We start from the raw sequence: 16,108 nt of genomic DNA on the forward strand, positions 1-16,108 counted from the left end.
ATTCATAAATGGATTTCTTCATTTCATGCACTTTGTTGGAGTTAACATCAAATATCAGATTGAAAGTAAAAATCACCAGACTGTTACAGAGCCTCCTCTAGTTCTCAATCAAGTGTCTTAATGCAGAGGCTTAAGGTACCATTAGAAATATTACAAATGTATACCTTTTGAATACAAATACTGATCCTGCCATTCTTCAACACTTCTGAACAAGTTGTTGTAATACAAGGCATTTTAGGCATGTGCTGCACAGGTTATGTAAATCCTTTATGTGTTATAACACTAATTGCAGTTTTTGTGATTTTGGGAAAACTGTTTTGGTGTTGTTTGCTTTGAATCCTCAGTAATGTTTTCTCTTGCAGGTTTGATACAAAGCAATGGAGAGCGCTGGAAACAAATCCGCCGCTTCTCTTTGTCCACCATGCGAGATTTTGGAATGGGAAAGCGCAGCATTGAGGCGTGGATCCAAGAAGAAACTAAGCACCTCACTGAAGAGTTCAGAAAAACCAAAGGTGAGTGAAGTTGCCTGCAGCTTCAACAGGAATCGTAAAAATTTAGCAGATAGATTTGGAATTTGTTAAGCAAGACTGAACAGTTGATATCAATCCAAACAAAGGTTTGTGCAAGTAAATGCAGTCTATAATATACTACATACAGGGATCTTGCTATAACTTGAAGAAGAATATAGGTGCCATCATCCTTCTATAGCAGAGATTAAAGTGGGCAGCCTAGCAGCTGTGGAGATCAGGGAAACATAGATTATGTAGATCCTATTCTTGGTATATTATTAGACACTCACCCAGGGTGATGCCAATAAATGTAGGAATAAGTGTGACTTATCATGTCACACATAGGGACAACAATAAATGTAGGAATGGATAGATGAATTTGAACTTGGTTAATTATCAGTTTTGCCTTCTGCAATACTGGTAACTAATCAAATAAGTTTGCAAGGCTCTTACTTTATTCACCTTACTTTTCATTATGTTGGGCAGCCTAGCACACAGGACATTAGGGGAAAACCTAGTTTATGTAGAACCCATTCCTGGTATGCTATTAGAAGACGACTGTTACAACTAAAGAGATGACAATTCTGGTATTGCAAAAATGCTGGTGGCTGAGAAAAGGTGACATATTTGGTTAAGGATGACATGGTGATGGAGTTCTCATCACTATTGCCTTACAGATCCCGAAGGCTGGTTTGAATAACTTAACATATCCAAACCCTCCTAAACATAACAAAATTAGTTTAATTCAGGTTCAAGGGTGTATCTGCAGGACCAGGTGCAAGTCAGGAATCAGCAGAGGAAAGCAAATAATTCCATTGCATACAATCACACTCACATTCAGTTGTGGCCACTTCAGATTCTCCAGTCAACCTAATATGTGGATATTTTAGATATTATAATGCATTGGAGTACCTTTAGCCACCGAGAGAATGTACAAAATTCAAAGTGAGAACACTCAAGGTTTTGTTAACTTATTTAGTGAAATGCATATATTTAACAATAAAATGAAACTGAAATAACCAACAAAATAGTCGATTGAAAGTTTATATCAATTCAGGAATCACAACATTTTCACTTTTGTATTCACTTTAAGAGAAAGAAAGAAAGAAAGAAAGAAAGAAAGAAAGAAAGAAAGAAAGAAAGAAAGAAAGAAAGAACGAACTTTAATAGTCCCCAATGGGAAATTTAGCTTTTTTCAGAAGTAAGTACATAAATAAATATACTTACACAAACACTATAATCTGAACACACACCAGAATAACAAAAATGAAAGAAAAGTGAAAACAAAGAAAAACTTCTGACATGGCAGTCTCAGTTCTAGTGAGGCATTATACATGTGTATTGCTATCAGTATAAAGGACCCTAGTTGTGTTCCTTGACACACTTTTTCGGAACAGTTTCTTGGTTGAAAGTCCTCATTGTTACTGTGTCAGACAGAGAATGTGCAGCATTGTTCATAATGGCACTCAGTTTTGTTTTAATTCTCTCTTTTGCTGTTGCATTCAGGGGGTCCATAGTGCATCCTATTACCGAACCTGACCTTTTATTTAGCTTGTTAATTCAGTGGGCCTTTCTTGGAGTGATATTACAAGCCCAGCACACCACAGTGGAGAAGTTCCCATTGTTTCATCACAGGCTTGTAGAAGTTAAGAGTTAGAGCCTACAGTTTATTTAAGCATACATTTAATTTAATAACATGTGGGCTTGAAAAGAAAAAAAGTTTTGAAATTGATGTTTTTGTTGAATAGACACTAAATTGTTCTGTGTTAAGCTGACATTGTTGGTCAGCAGCTATTAGGAAATTAATTAGAGAAGTAGCTACTTAACCATTTGTTAATTCAATTATTTAATTGTTAATTGCTTATAATTCAACTTTTCAATATGCAATAAGCTTAATAAACCACCATCTGAATAAGAAATTATCTGTTTAAGTTTAAATTTACCTGTAAAATTTTTTGGAAATGTACTGGTCTAGTGGACGACCGGGACCCTTGCCTGGCCAGGACGCCCCTTTGACACTGGATCGGGGGAGCAGCCATGGAATGTAAACTATGTCCCCTAGAACACTTGATGGCAGCCCCCCTGGATTGCATCGGGGCCACTTTCTTGGAACACCGGAACTCATTCCTGTTGGGCTCCATGGCCACCGCCAGGATGAGCTGCATGGCTTAACAAGCCTGTGTGGGTTGAATGCAGCCACACCCAGAAGTGCAGCCTGAATTCAGTTAATTACCACCTAAAGCATTTCCGGGTGGGCTATAATAGGAGCCTGCAGCCACTACTCGAGGTGCCAGAGTCGGGAGGAGGAGGACAAAGCTGCCGGAGAGAGGTGGAGGAGGAGGAAGAAGAAGAGAAGTGTGTTTTGGGGTGTTTTTGTTTCTGTGTTTTGGGGACTGTGTAGGGCCTGTGGGACACGGGGAAGACGTGCCCCATGGCTGAAGACTAAAATAAAATCTTTTGTTTTTATTTTGTACCTGTGACTCCAGTGTCAGTCTGTGTCAGGTCGGCGCAAACCAAGTGCTTCTGCCACAATTGGAAAATCCTTTTTCTTAGAAAAATTGTGAATGCTGTAAGAAGCATTATTTTCATATCATCTGACACCTCTTCTAACAACGTCTTCTTGACCTGCATGTATATAGACATATTTCTTTTTCTAGTGCATGAATAAACTCTTTTAAATAATTATTATAATTGATGTTATAAATGTTTCTTTCAGAAAAGTATGGTCATTGTGCTAAACTATAGAATCCTTAGTTAAAATGTAGTACTTAAGAACAGCCATAAGGCTTTACATACTTTGAAGTCCTCACTTTTTCTTCATGTTTACACTGCTGTTCAAAGACTTAACAGTACTTACATGGCTTATAGTCTAATTGACATTTCTGTTTTTCCTGATAAGCCTATGCCTGCTCATCTTCTTAAAACTGCATTTGAATCACTTTGTTCTAACACAGGCTCACCATGTAATCCCACCATCTTTTTGAGTCGGGCCGTGTCCAATGTCATCTGCTCCATTGTGTTTGGTCAGCGTTTTGATTACCAAGATAAAAATTTTATCAACTTGCTCTCTCTGATGGATGCAAATTTACATTTGCTAACCAGTCCCATTGGAATGGTAAGATAACTGAATGTTTATTCACTGTTTAGATATACTTTTATATGTGGAAGTTGAAAAAACAAATCAATTGATTTTGACTAGTTTATTCTATTTCTTTTTATGTCTTGTCCAGCTGTATAACATGTTTCCAGTATTCACTAAATTAATACCTGGAACATTCAACAAGGTGTTAAAGAACTTGAATGAAATTAATCAATTTATTTCAGCAATGATTGATCAACACAAAGCAACACTGGTTAGTGACAGCCCCCGGGATTTTATAGACAGCTTCCTCATCAAAATGAAACAGGTAACAAAGTAACTACATTGGTGGTTTGGGGGGGTTCGTGAATGGATGATTTGCTACTGTTTAGGTGAAACAAGATTTGAATGAACTTATTTTTTTAAATTTTATATTAATTCCTGCCTTAATTGTTCTCCTTTTTCAGCCATGTCAGATTGCAGTGAACCTGCCTGTTTGGTTTGCTTATCCATTAAAGCTAAATTCCCTAGTTTCAAGAACTTGTTAAAAGCTTTCTATGATTTTTCAATTCTTTAACATTATTAAAACTGATTAATCCAATTCAGAGTCCTTATAATGGGTGCCAGTCTATCGCAAGACCAACTCACATAATCACCAATACTATTTATAATCACTAAATGAGATGAGAAAAGAAAATCTGAGCATCTGGAGAAAAAGCTGTTCAGAAAAGGACAGCATTTAATCACAGTGGATCAGGTGTGGAATTCACACTAGATCTGTGTTGCAGCAGCGCTAAGCACTGCACTGTGTTTACATACTAGCCATTCACTGAATAATTACTCATAAATGAGCCGAGCCCCATGAGCAGATTCAAATGTACATTACAATGTCTCATGGAGAAGATTTCCTATAATTAATTTGCTTTGACAATCGATTTATACTTCCAGTGCTGCCATGAACAGACACCTGCAACAGCAGCTCCCATGTTTGTTCGTATTTGTTGCTATTTGCTAGAGTTTCCTGCTTTTTGTCTGGATAACATGGGTAACTGAAGCTACCGAAGAGAAAAGAATCACACTCATATTCAAGTGACAGCAAGTCCTTGATTTGTGCCTTTGTCTCCCAGAGCTAATGTATAGATGTGGTGGAAGGAGTGTAGGTGTCCCGCTCTGTAACAGCAGGAGTAGCTATACACTGTACCTGCCTTCTGTCATCATGGGCAATGTAAGATTGTTGGTGAATACAATGGATGAGGTCTTCACAGTGATCAGGAACCAAAGGCAAAACAAACTTAGCAGTCTTGTGTGCTCCACAGTTGCATTGGATAGATTTAAAATTGTGTAAGCAGACAAAAACAGGATGAAAAAAATAAGAAGGGAAGTGGACTCATTATTTTTATGAATGAAAAATAGTGCAACCACAGACACATTACAATTGAAACACAGGTAGGCAACCCAAATGTTGAATTGTTCACAGTGGACTTATGACCTTATCATATACCAAGAGAGTCTCCACCCCAGCAGGCAATCACAACAGGCACAGTATATTCTTTAATAAGCAAACTTACTACTAAACATACCAGTGTTTTCATCGCAATTTCTTGAGACTTTGACCATGCTTCACTTTCCTCCACCATCACCAATTTTTACCAGTTTGTGGACTGCACAGCAAGGGAAAATGAGACCCAGAATTTGTTATACATTACAATTATAGAAGCACACAACTTGGTTTCTTTTCCATCTTTAGGCATATTTGATGAAAATTTGGTACAACACATTGTCCAGCAGCTGCCAGTCATCACAAGGTCCATGCACAAATGGAAAGTGGAGGCTGGTGAGGCTTTAAAGGTTGTCTTTAAGACTACTGATTGGAACATGCTTTGTGAGTCACATGGTGAAGACAGTGAGAGACTCAGCCATTGTATCTCAGACTACATCGTTTTGTGTGGATAGCTCCCACAAAGAAAGTGTACTGTTTTCCCAACAACAAACCATGGATCACAAAAGGACTGAAAGGCCTACTTAATATAAAGAATGGAGCCTTCAGGACTGGAGATACGGATTAAATCAAGCAGGTCCAATCAGAACATAGGAAGCAGCTCTCTGAGAGGAAAGCTTACCACGTAGACAAGCACAAGTTACTGCAGAACAATGCGAATAAAGTGAGGATTATCCACAGGCTACAAGCAAGCTGTAAAACCTGTAGAGGAAAGGAACCAGAAGAGAGCTAAAGAACTGAACCAGTTCTTCAACAGGTTTGACTAATTCTTGACCCATTCTCCAAAACTGCTAGCCTCTGTGAGCAAACTGAGGAGGTTCTGGAATCCGAACTGTTATCTGTACCCTGCACAACCTTCCCCTACAATGGTATTACACCCATGGCCTCCAGCCTCCTTCCACTTCCTGGACTATCTGTTTTTGCTGATAATCTGAGGGGAGAACTGTGAAAACTCTGCATAAGCAATGCTGCAGGGCTGGATGGAGTCAGCCCCAGGGTGAAGACCTTTGAGAGGCTTGTCCTGAAACAGCCCTGATCCCTGGTTTCAGAACATCAGGATCATTGGCAATTTGCAAATTAAATTAATTTGAAAAATAAATATAACAGTTTTAGTCTTTGCGCTGCACTCTTCTAAAACTCTAAGAACCATATATTATGGTTAATTCAATCCTGATTTTTATAAAATACTAAACTTAGACATTAACATACTGAGTTAAAAAAGTCACTGATTACTTCTAAAAAACCCAGCTCTGCTCTGTGTTCTGATATTTGCACGTTCAGCCCTTTAATATTAGATATCCCCTGGTAAGGATGCTTTTTTTAAATATTATTAAAAATTATTAGATTTTCTTAGCTATTGCTGAAACTGCTACACCAAGAGCTGTGTGGCTATTAGAATGGTGGGCCAGTGACTGTTGTAACAGCTGTAGCTCTTCTCCATTGTAGTTTTGCCACATTGTCGGTGCTCACTGATGATGGTAGTGCTCATATAGGTAACAAAGAAAAAATGCAATAATTCCGATCTGACTGTTCTCATTCATGTCACATGGCCGTGATTCACGTACATTTCCCCTCTAGGACCACATATGAAAGTGACTGAAATCTGCTTTGAAACAATCAGATTTCTTTGACCACACAGCCCTGAAAACATCAGATTTGTATCACAATAAAGCAAAAAATCGAATTTGAGTCACTTCAGCATAGTAATGTAAATGAAGTCTCTCCCACAGGCTCATTCTTCCATGGTGTGCTAAGAAGCATCTCTGCGGATATTTTCTGTTTGCTGCTATAAGGTAATTCATTGCTTCCTCCTGGTGCCCCACAAATTGCTGAGATTGTTTAAGTTCATTTTACAGTTACTCTGCAAAGGGTTTGGTGTACATTGTGTAATTTATTCATAGGTCTATTAGAAACACTATGACTAGATAAAGATACTCTTAAGCAGATACAGAACTAGATAAGAAAGAGGGCTAAAAAGAAGTAAATCCATCCTATGGCCTGTGGAAAGTTACTAGGAAAGTTAAGACACTTAAAAGTATAAAACTTATCACATGATGCAAGCTACACCAAGCTAAACATTTTGTTAATGATGCAACCTTGTGCTAAAATTATTTAAATTTACTTCTTCCCCTCATTGAGCAACATTGGATGCATTAGAATGACAAAGCAAAAAAGGATTTTAGAAATTTTAGCAAAAATATTAAAAATAAGGGCGGCACAGTGGCGTAGTGGTAGTGCTGCTGCCTTGCAGTTAGGAGACCCGGGTTCACTTCCCGGGTCCTCCCTGCGTGGAGTTTGCATGTTCTCCCCGTGTCTGCGTGGGTTTCCTCCGGGCGCTCCGGTTTCCTCCCACAATCCAAAGACATGCAGGTTAGGTGGATTGGCGATTCTACATTGGCCCTAGTGTGTGCTTGGTTCCTGTGTTGGCTGAGATTGGCTCCAGCAGACCCCCGTGACCCTGTATTCGGATTCAGCGGGTTTGAAAATGGATGGATGGATATTAAAAATAAAAAAAACTAAATCTCACATTTTCACAAGTATTCAAACCTTTTACTCAGTTGAAGTACCTTTGGCAGAATTTACAGCCTGGAGTCTTCTTGGGTATGATGTGACAAGCTTTGCACACCTGGATTTGGAGATTTGTCTGATAATCTTCTCTGCAGATCTTCTCAAGCTCTGTCAGGTTGGTTGGAGACTTATCTTTGGACAGCTATTTTAAGGTTTTTCCAGAGATGTCCAATTGGGTTCCTGTACAGGCTTTGGCTGAACCACTCAAGGACATTTACAAAGTTTTCCCTAAGCCACTTTTGTGTTGTCTGTGCTTTGATGTTAGAGTAATTTTCCTGTTGGAAGGTAAACATTTGGCTCAGTCTGAGGTCTAGAGAACCCTGCTGCAGTGCTCATTAAGTATATCTCAGTACTTTGCTCAGTTCACATAACCCTCAACACTAACCTGTCTCCCAGTCTCCAACCACACAGCATGATGTTGCCACCACCATGCCTTACTGTTGGAACAGTATTGCAGAGGTGCTTATAAAATTAGAACTTAAGAACAATTTAGATGCCCATCAAAGCTCACCAGTTCTATCTACTTAATTATTCCGAAATAACATCCAGTCTAATTTTGAAGGTCCTTGAATTCTACTGTCTGCCACACTACTTGGTATCTTATTCCAAGTACCTATGGTTCTCAGTGTGAAGGAAAACTTCCTAATGTTTCAACAAAATTTTAGCCCTAAGAAGTTTCCGCCTCTTCCCCTGTGTTCTTGTTGAACTCTTTTTAAAGTAACAGTCTCAATCCACTGTACTAATAGCCTTCATAATTTAAACTCTTCAATCATGCCTCCTCTTAATCTCCTTTTGTGTAAACTGAAAAGTCTTTTCTTTTTAACCTTTCCTCATAACTCATCCCCCATAGCCCTGAAATCAGTCTAGTCACTCTTCTCTGGACTTTGTACAGTGCTGCTATGTCTTTTTTGTAGCCTGGAGACAAAAACTGCACACAGAACTCTAGAAGAGATCTAACTAGTGCATTATAAAGCTTCAATATAACCTCCTTTGACTTGTACTTTGCACATCATTCTGTTCATCTTATAAATAGCTTCTGAACACTGTCTAGAATTTGATAGTAATGAGTGATGCCTAGTCTCCTCCAGAAGTTATGCTAATATTGATTTCATCAGAAAAGATAGTCTTGCTTCTCAGAGTATGAAAGTCTTTAAGGTTCCTTTTGGCAAAGTGGGATTCCATGTGTCTTTTACTGAGGAGAGGCGTCTTTCCAGCCATTGTGTCATAAGGATCAGTGGAGTGTTGTAGTGGTGGTTGTACTTCTACAAGATTTTTCTGTCTCTAAACAGGTTCTGTGGAGCTCAGCCGGTGTGACCATTAGGTTCTTGGTTAACTCTCCTGCCAAGGCCCTTCTCCCTCAATTGCTCCAGGAAGAGTTGTGATTTTTCCAGCCTTTAGCTATTTAAAAATTATAAATGCAGCTGTGCTCTTGGAAACCTTCAGCAGGGCAGTATTTTTTATTTTTATTTTCTTGTAGCTTTCCCCAAAATTATGCCTGGACACAATCCTGTCTGCATGCTCTGCAAGCAATTCCTTCAACCTCATGATACACTGTGTCAACTGTGGGGCCTTCTACAGACATTTGTGTGCCTTTTCTAGTCCATTGAACTGACTGCAGGTGGACTCCAAACAAGTTGTAGAAATATCTAAATGATGATCAATACAATGGGATGTACCTGAGCCAGATTTGAAGTGTCATAGCAAATGGTCGAAACACACGTGTCAATGGGATATTTCACTTTTTTATTTTAAGAATTTTGCAAAAAAAATGTAAAATCCTGTTGTTTCATTTTCATTCTTTATTTAATGATGCATAATGGGGGGTTAAAGTGAAATGATTTTAGCATAATGCTATAATTTAACAAAATATGAAAAAGTGAAATGGGTATGAATACTTTCTATATCCACTGTGTGTGCATATATGCACATGTGTAAGTGAGAAAACACATACAAAATAACTTACTTCACAACTGCAAAGCTGGTTCCTGCATGACAGAAGTCAACCTTTAAAAACAAAGAATTAAATGCCACTTCAAAAAATAATTGCAATTGCATGAGAAGTCAGGATCAGATGAAGTAAGGCGCTGAGTGCTAATAAATGACAGGTAGAGACTAATAAATAGAAGCTAAATAAATACAAATTGTTAAGTTCAATTAAGCAGCAAGGTAAAGAATTTTATGAAAAAATTAGGCAGATGTCCAACAACTCTTTTAAAATTCACAGTTCAAAGACAAGCCAGTTTTAAAGCCAGATCAGAATCCATACACTTCATACTGATTAAGAAGGCTTTCAAAGAAGGTGAAATATACAATATATTATTTGCTGCTTATTGGGGGTGCCACCTTTTTATTTTCTATCTCTCTGAACACATGAGCAGCACAGAGGCAGCACATATAGACAGACAACTTTTATACTGTCTTTAAAGTAGAAAGGAAATATATTTACTTTTATCTGTTAGTAGATTCTGCATGAAATAGCAACATTCCTGAATACAGTAGTGTTATTTCATCGTCCCCCAGTCTCCATGCCTGACACAGACATGCCATGTTGTGTAGGTCAAATAAAACTAGAGTAAGAACAAATCCAAACTCATATTTAGTATCCCTCAGTCACCAGTAGGATAAGTGCCAGCCTTCTTTCATTGAGTTTTGCTTTTTGCATGCTCTTTGTTTACTTCGATCTTGTTTCACTAGACTGTTAAATAAGACAACTAATAGGATTAACTAACAGAAATAGCATGCTGAATTAACTGAAAACAAGTGCAAGGTTTAAACATATAAAGAGTGACTTTTTTTTAATATATTGTAACACTTCTACTATATTTTCCTGCTCAGATTTTGGAGCACTCATTACTAAGTGCCTCATCTTCCAGTTTGGTTTAGAATACATTCACTCTCAATTGAATCACGGGCTTCTGAAAGTATCTGTTTACTATATAATGAAACATTCACATCTGTGTGTCCAGTCTGTCAGAGCAATCTTATTGGTCTGTTTGGCTTTGATGTTATTGATCAGTTTGTCATTGGTGAAGCGAAGAAAGAGGAAGTGCGAGTGTGAAACGTACAACGGGGAGTAAAGACACACACTAAGAAAGTTGTCTTCAAAGATGGAAAATATAATACTGTACAGGAGGTGAGAAAGTCACCTTGAAAATAACAACAGAGTCTGTGAAGCGGCCTTTACAGGAACATGCTTGAGAGATGGAGCTGGTGAAGAGACGTTCACACACACATGAATACAGAGGAAAGGCACTGAAAAGAAACACAGGGCAAGAGATAGCAAATGTTTTTAAAGTAGGAAATTACCGGTCTTTGACAGGTCCTGTGGCTGGTAGTTTGTAAAATTACAAGATATGTCCAGCAGGGTGCACTGCTCTACTTATACTGGAGCTTCAAAGGGACAACAACAACAATAAAGCATTAACAACAGGGAAACAATCATGGTAATTTTATACTTGTAATAAACAAGTATATGCAGACAGTCCATGTCAGGTACAGCAGGAAGATCCCCATTTGAATAACATCAGCATGAATGTTTTCGTAGTAGTCAGGACCCCCAACCCTAAATTATTAGCTCTAGTACTCTTTATGCATGGGCTGTAATCTTGTTCAAGTATGATCTGAGCATGAAAAAAGTGTGGAAGGTAGAAGGTTATGAGTCTCATTTGGGCAGTGGTGGAGGGTTTAGGCTTTAAACCATAAGGTTATGAGCTCAAATCCTCCTACAGACTCTGTGCAACTGTAAGAAGGTCACTTAACTAACCTTGCTTTAACTGGAAAATTTAATTTATGATGAGTGATCTGTGTCAAAAAATACGACAATGGATATGTGCTTAATCTGCTCAAAGACTTGGTAAGAAAGTATTTATTCATTTACTGTGGTTGGTATGGAAGCTGCATTCCATAACACCTCATGCAGTTAGTGTTATGCGTGTTATGTAGTTTTATTAAAAATCTAAATCAGTCCTGTGGCTGTTTCCTGCTTTTTTGCCTGATGCCACCAGGAGAGGCTCTAGGCTAAAATTGAACTAAGAAATTTTAAGGTTATGTTATTTGCTACTTACTGTAAGTCAAGAAGGCAACGTATATCTGAGCTGTCCTTTTCATTCAACTAATTTATGAATTTGTATTTCTTATAATACTCAAGGAAAGTGATAATCCAGCAACCGAGTTCAACCTTGAAAACTTAATCATCACAGTTATGGATCTCTTTTCGGCGGGGACAGAGACCACCAGCACTACTCTTCAATATGGACTGCTGCTTCTTATGAAATATCCTCACATCCAGGGTAAGGATTTTCCAAAATCATTGAGCCCATGAACACTTACAAAAGAAAGATTATTGTTGTGTTACTAATGCTCATTCAGCTCCTTCATCCTAACATATGTCCCGTGTTGATTCAAGATTCGCTTTTTGGCATATCGTTCTCTAGTTCTTCCTGTTCATAGCATTTTCAGCTTCCAACCAATCCAGCCATTACTTCTTTGGTCTTCTGTGCATTCTTTTGCCACCAAGGTTGAATTAAAGGGCTTTCTTTGCCACCGTCTGTTCATTGCTCGGCATCAAATGACCATAACACCACATGCTTTTCGTATCTTTGCCATGATTAACAGCACTCCCATCACTTTACGTACATCTTCATTCATTACATGATTCAAACAGGTCCAGCCTAGGCTCCAACATAGCATCCACATTTCCATGACATCCAGTGCTTGCCTTGCTTGGTTGTCACTGGCCAACACTCTGTACTATAAAGGGCAACAAGTCAAACAACAGACTTGTATATCTTTGCTTTAATGTAGCTGGGCAATGTACAATCACAAAAGAAACTGGTGACCTGGCACCATTTCACCGAGGCCATGTTTAGGTGTTGGGAAAAGAGTTGCCATTTAACGAGTTAAGAGATCCAAGGTATTTAAAGTTGGTGACTTTCTTGAGGTCTTGTCCATCAATACATATGGTACCAGGAGACTGCGGGCCACATTCCATGTATTCTGTATTTATGATGTTGAATCAAAGTCCGTTTTCTTCCAGCCAGTCTTTTCATCACTGCATGATCACTTGGCTCATTTCCTCTGTAAGACATCATTAGTGTAGAGAAGCATCTATGAAATCTCATTTTGGATGTCTGCAGTAGTGATGTCCATGCAGAGAATGAATTGTAGTGGAGATATGGCTGATCCTTGGTGGACTTTAATACGGATGTCAAAGGGCGGTGAGTTTCCGACTAGACAGCGCACAACACTTTTGACATTGTTGTAGAGGAATAAAACTTCTGGGACACCATCCAATTGGAGGGCATGCCAAATCAGCTCATGGAGGAATTGGTCACAGGCCTTCTCCAGGTCCAGGTACATCATGTGCAAAGTCTTGTTCTTTTCCCAGTGCTTTTCCAGCAGTAGGCTGGCCACATGAATGGCATCTGCATTGATTTGGCATCTCACTGATGATGTTCCCACCCTCAAAGAACTTCATCACATGGCAAAGTAGGCAGGTTAGTCGGTAGTAGATCTGTGATGTCACCTTTACTTTTTCAGATTGGCACGGTGATATGGGTCAATCATGACTGATGTACTGTGCCATTTTCAGAGATTCAATAGAATAATGCTGAAAGAAGTTCAGTTCCTCAGCATCCAAGCATCTTCCAGACCTCAGCTCGGATGTCATCGGGTTTCGTCAATTTCCCATTTTTTATTTGCTGGATTGTTGCCTCGACCTGATGTCTCGATCAGAGGGAATGATCTATGGACAGGTTTTGCAGCTGGTATGGATGGGTGTGGGAAATCCTCATTTGAGATTGTTGATAAGAATGCACTTCAGAATGGCTGATGGGTCCCACAGGACTTGTTGGTTCTTGTCTTTGATGTTGTTGACATAGCAGAGATTCTGGTTTGTGCAGTGTCGAGAGTGTGGCCATATGGTAGATCTTATTCAATCTTCAGGCATATCCAGATGGTTGTAAAGTTCTTGATAATATTTCTCCTTTGGTATGGCTAGTGCTCTTTTCGCTGCTGTCTTGGCCTCTTGAATTGTAGGTAGTCGCCTTTGGGCTGCATCTGCTTCCATATCTTTTGTGCCATCCTCCTCTCCTTAAGTGCATCTTGCACTTCCTCATTCTACCACTATGTTTCCTTTTCATTGAGGTACTTGCTGAGCTTCATCTTCCCAAGGATCAAGGTCAAGGTCGACGCTGAGGGCACCTAAGGCTTGCACCATCTGGTCCTTGTGTTGGGGAAGCTTCAGCCGCTTGAATCTTTCTACTTTGGCCTTTTGCACTCTTGGCAAACCTGTGAAGTTGAGTTGGAGATCCAGGACTAGAAGGTGGTGCTCTGGGGTGTGTCTTTGCACAGTCCAGGATATGGCACCCATCATCATTCCAATGACCCAGGCCTTGACCACTGTGTACTTGTTTGTAACCGTCCCTCACTTGGCCTACATGCCCATTCAAATCTCCACCAATGATGGGGTGGAGGTTGATTTGTTTTCAGTCCTATTTTTTGTAAAAATGTATCTATTTGTATGGAATGAGTACAATAAAATCAATAAAATAAAATAAAAAATTTAAAAATTGCCACCAATGAAATTGTATTCATCAGGAGAGATTGATTGGAGATGTGCATCGAGGATCTCCCAGGAATCATTCTTTACATTATCAGAGCAGTCCATTTTTTGGTGCATAACATGAAACAATATATAGGGGTTCCTTGGTTGAGGGTGACGTGTGTTGCCTAAGAGTCATGCCCTAGCTCCTTGGAATAGGTTTTGGTGTGGTGATGCCATGATGCAACCAAATAAGTTTTCCAACTGAAGTGTAGCACTGCCTGAAATTGGCTCCCACTCTTAGCCCAGGTATCTAGGGCCATTGTTTCCAGCTGACACCTGTGAGGAAGTGGTGGTAGGATTCCATCGGCTTTGTAATGTTCATTCAACATTAACTAGAAATGGCAATGAAAGGTGGAATGAAAGGCTGAAGTGTAAAGTAATTTCTACTGTTTATATTATTCATTATGCTTTTTTTCATATCCAGATTCTTGGGATTTTTATTTTGTATTGTCTTTTAAAGAGAGAAGTATAAGAGTTAGGTGAAAATTTAGAGCTTATATAGAAATAACTAAAATAGAAAGAACTGTATTGATTCCTGATGGGAAATTAATTTATCTATCATTCTGTTCTAATCATCTTTCTTTCTTTTATTTGTTTCTCAACACTAGGGGGCTTCGCCCCCTGCTTACGGCGCTCGCCAACCCCCGTTTTTGTTTTTCCGGATACACACTTTTAAGATTTTTTTTCTTTGAATTGTTGCTATTTCATTAGTTTCACTTTTATTTCAGAACTTCTGTAAAAACAATATTTGGAATCTTTCAAGTCCCAATGTGCTGAAACTTTTAAATGAGGTCAGTGAGACTTGTGTTTAATGACTTTGTACCATAATTCAGGATAGGTTTCTCTGTTTTGAATTTCAGCACAGACAAAATGATCTACGTCATCAGCAGTTAATAATTTTTTTTGCAAAGTAACCAATAAATGCATGTGAGGTAAACCCCGTTTTTGAAATTCTCTGACTTAAACTTCAAAGCCTTACAATATTTACATACTTCTGATATATCACCTATGTCCATATATTCGATCTATAGTCGCCTTTTCGTTATTTCTCCGAGTAATAATTTCTCTTTCTTTGCACTAATGCGATGTTTACTTTCTTTGTTTTGACACTGTCATTTTTTTCTGCTTTCATATTCTGTATCTTGCTCTGCATGTGTTTCTACGAGTCTTTTGAATTCCATTTTTCATTATCTCTAACTTGCTCTGCATGTGTTTGGCCCCTTGTTTTTTAACCTTTTTATGACGTTTTACTTTGTTTTCTACTCTTTTATTTCTGACCTCTGCGGCACATGGCTTGTGCCTCCTCCAGACAATGAGGGGGCAACCGCCCTGGTTGCACTGGGGACTACGGGTGCAGAGCTTGGAAACTCAACCCTGTAGGGGCCCGTGGTAACCGCCAGGGGGTGCCTAAGTGCCTGGAGAGCCCTGGACCTCAGCACTTCTGCCACACCAGAAAGTGCTGGGGGGAAGAAGACTGGGGACACCAGGAGGGCTTCCGAGTGCGCAACCGGCACTTCCGCCACACAGGGAAGTTTTCACAGAAGAGTGTCGGGAAGCACCTGGAGCCCATCTGGGTTTGTATAACATTGAATGACTGGAGTCAGGTGGAAGTGGACGGGAGTCTTATGAGGGAGGTGTGGAGGCGGCCTGAAGAAAGGCACTGGAGAGAGAGGCCTGGACTTTTGGGGATCGGAGCAGAGCCACTGGGTTGTGCACGAACTAAAAACTTGTAAATATTGTAAATAAATGTGTGTGCTGGGTGAGAAAACATTGTTCATCTGTCTGTGTCCGGGGCTCGTTCCACACCTCGCTTTATCCTGCTTTTGTTTCAATGACATCTAGTCTGTGGT

At 39.3% G+C, this 16,108-nt stretch overlaps 1 protein-coding gene across 1 annotated transcript in view; it reads left to right on the forward strand.

The window, feature by feature from the left end:
- The window catches only part of LOC120538761 (cytochrome P450 2B4-like), a 44,011-nt gene that overhangs the window by 13,006 nt on the left and 14,897 nt on the right, over window positions 1–16,108 (forward strand). The window contains exons 3-6 of the mRNA XM_039768217.1: window positions 363–512; window positions 3,464–3,624; window positions 3,740–3,916; window positions 11,802–11,943. Of these exons, the coding sequence (XP_039624151.1) occupies window positions 363–512; window positions 3,464–3,624; window positions 3,740–3,916; window positions 11,802–11,943 (630 nt within the window). The remainder of the gene's footprint in view (window positions 1–362; window positions 513–3,463; window positions 3,625–3,739; window positions 3,917–11,801; window positions 11,944–16,108) is intronic.

This window comes from Polypterus senegalus, chromosome 11, assembly GCF_016835505.1.
Source record: "Polypterus senegalus isolate Bchr_013 chromosome 11, ASM1683550v1, whole genome shotgun sequence".
NCBI lineage: Eukaryota > Metazoa > Chordata > Cladistia > Polypteriformes > Polypteridae > Polypterus > Polypterus senegalus.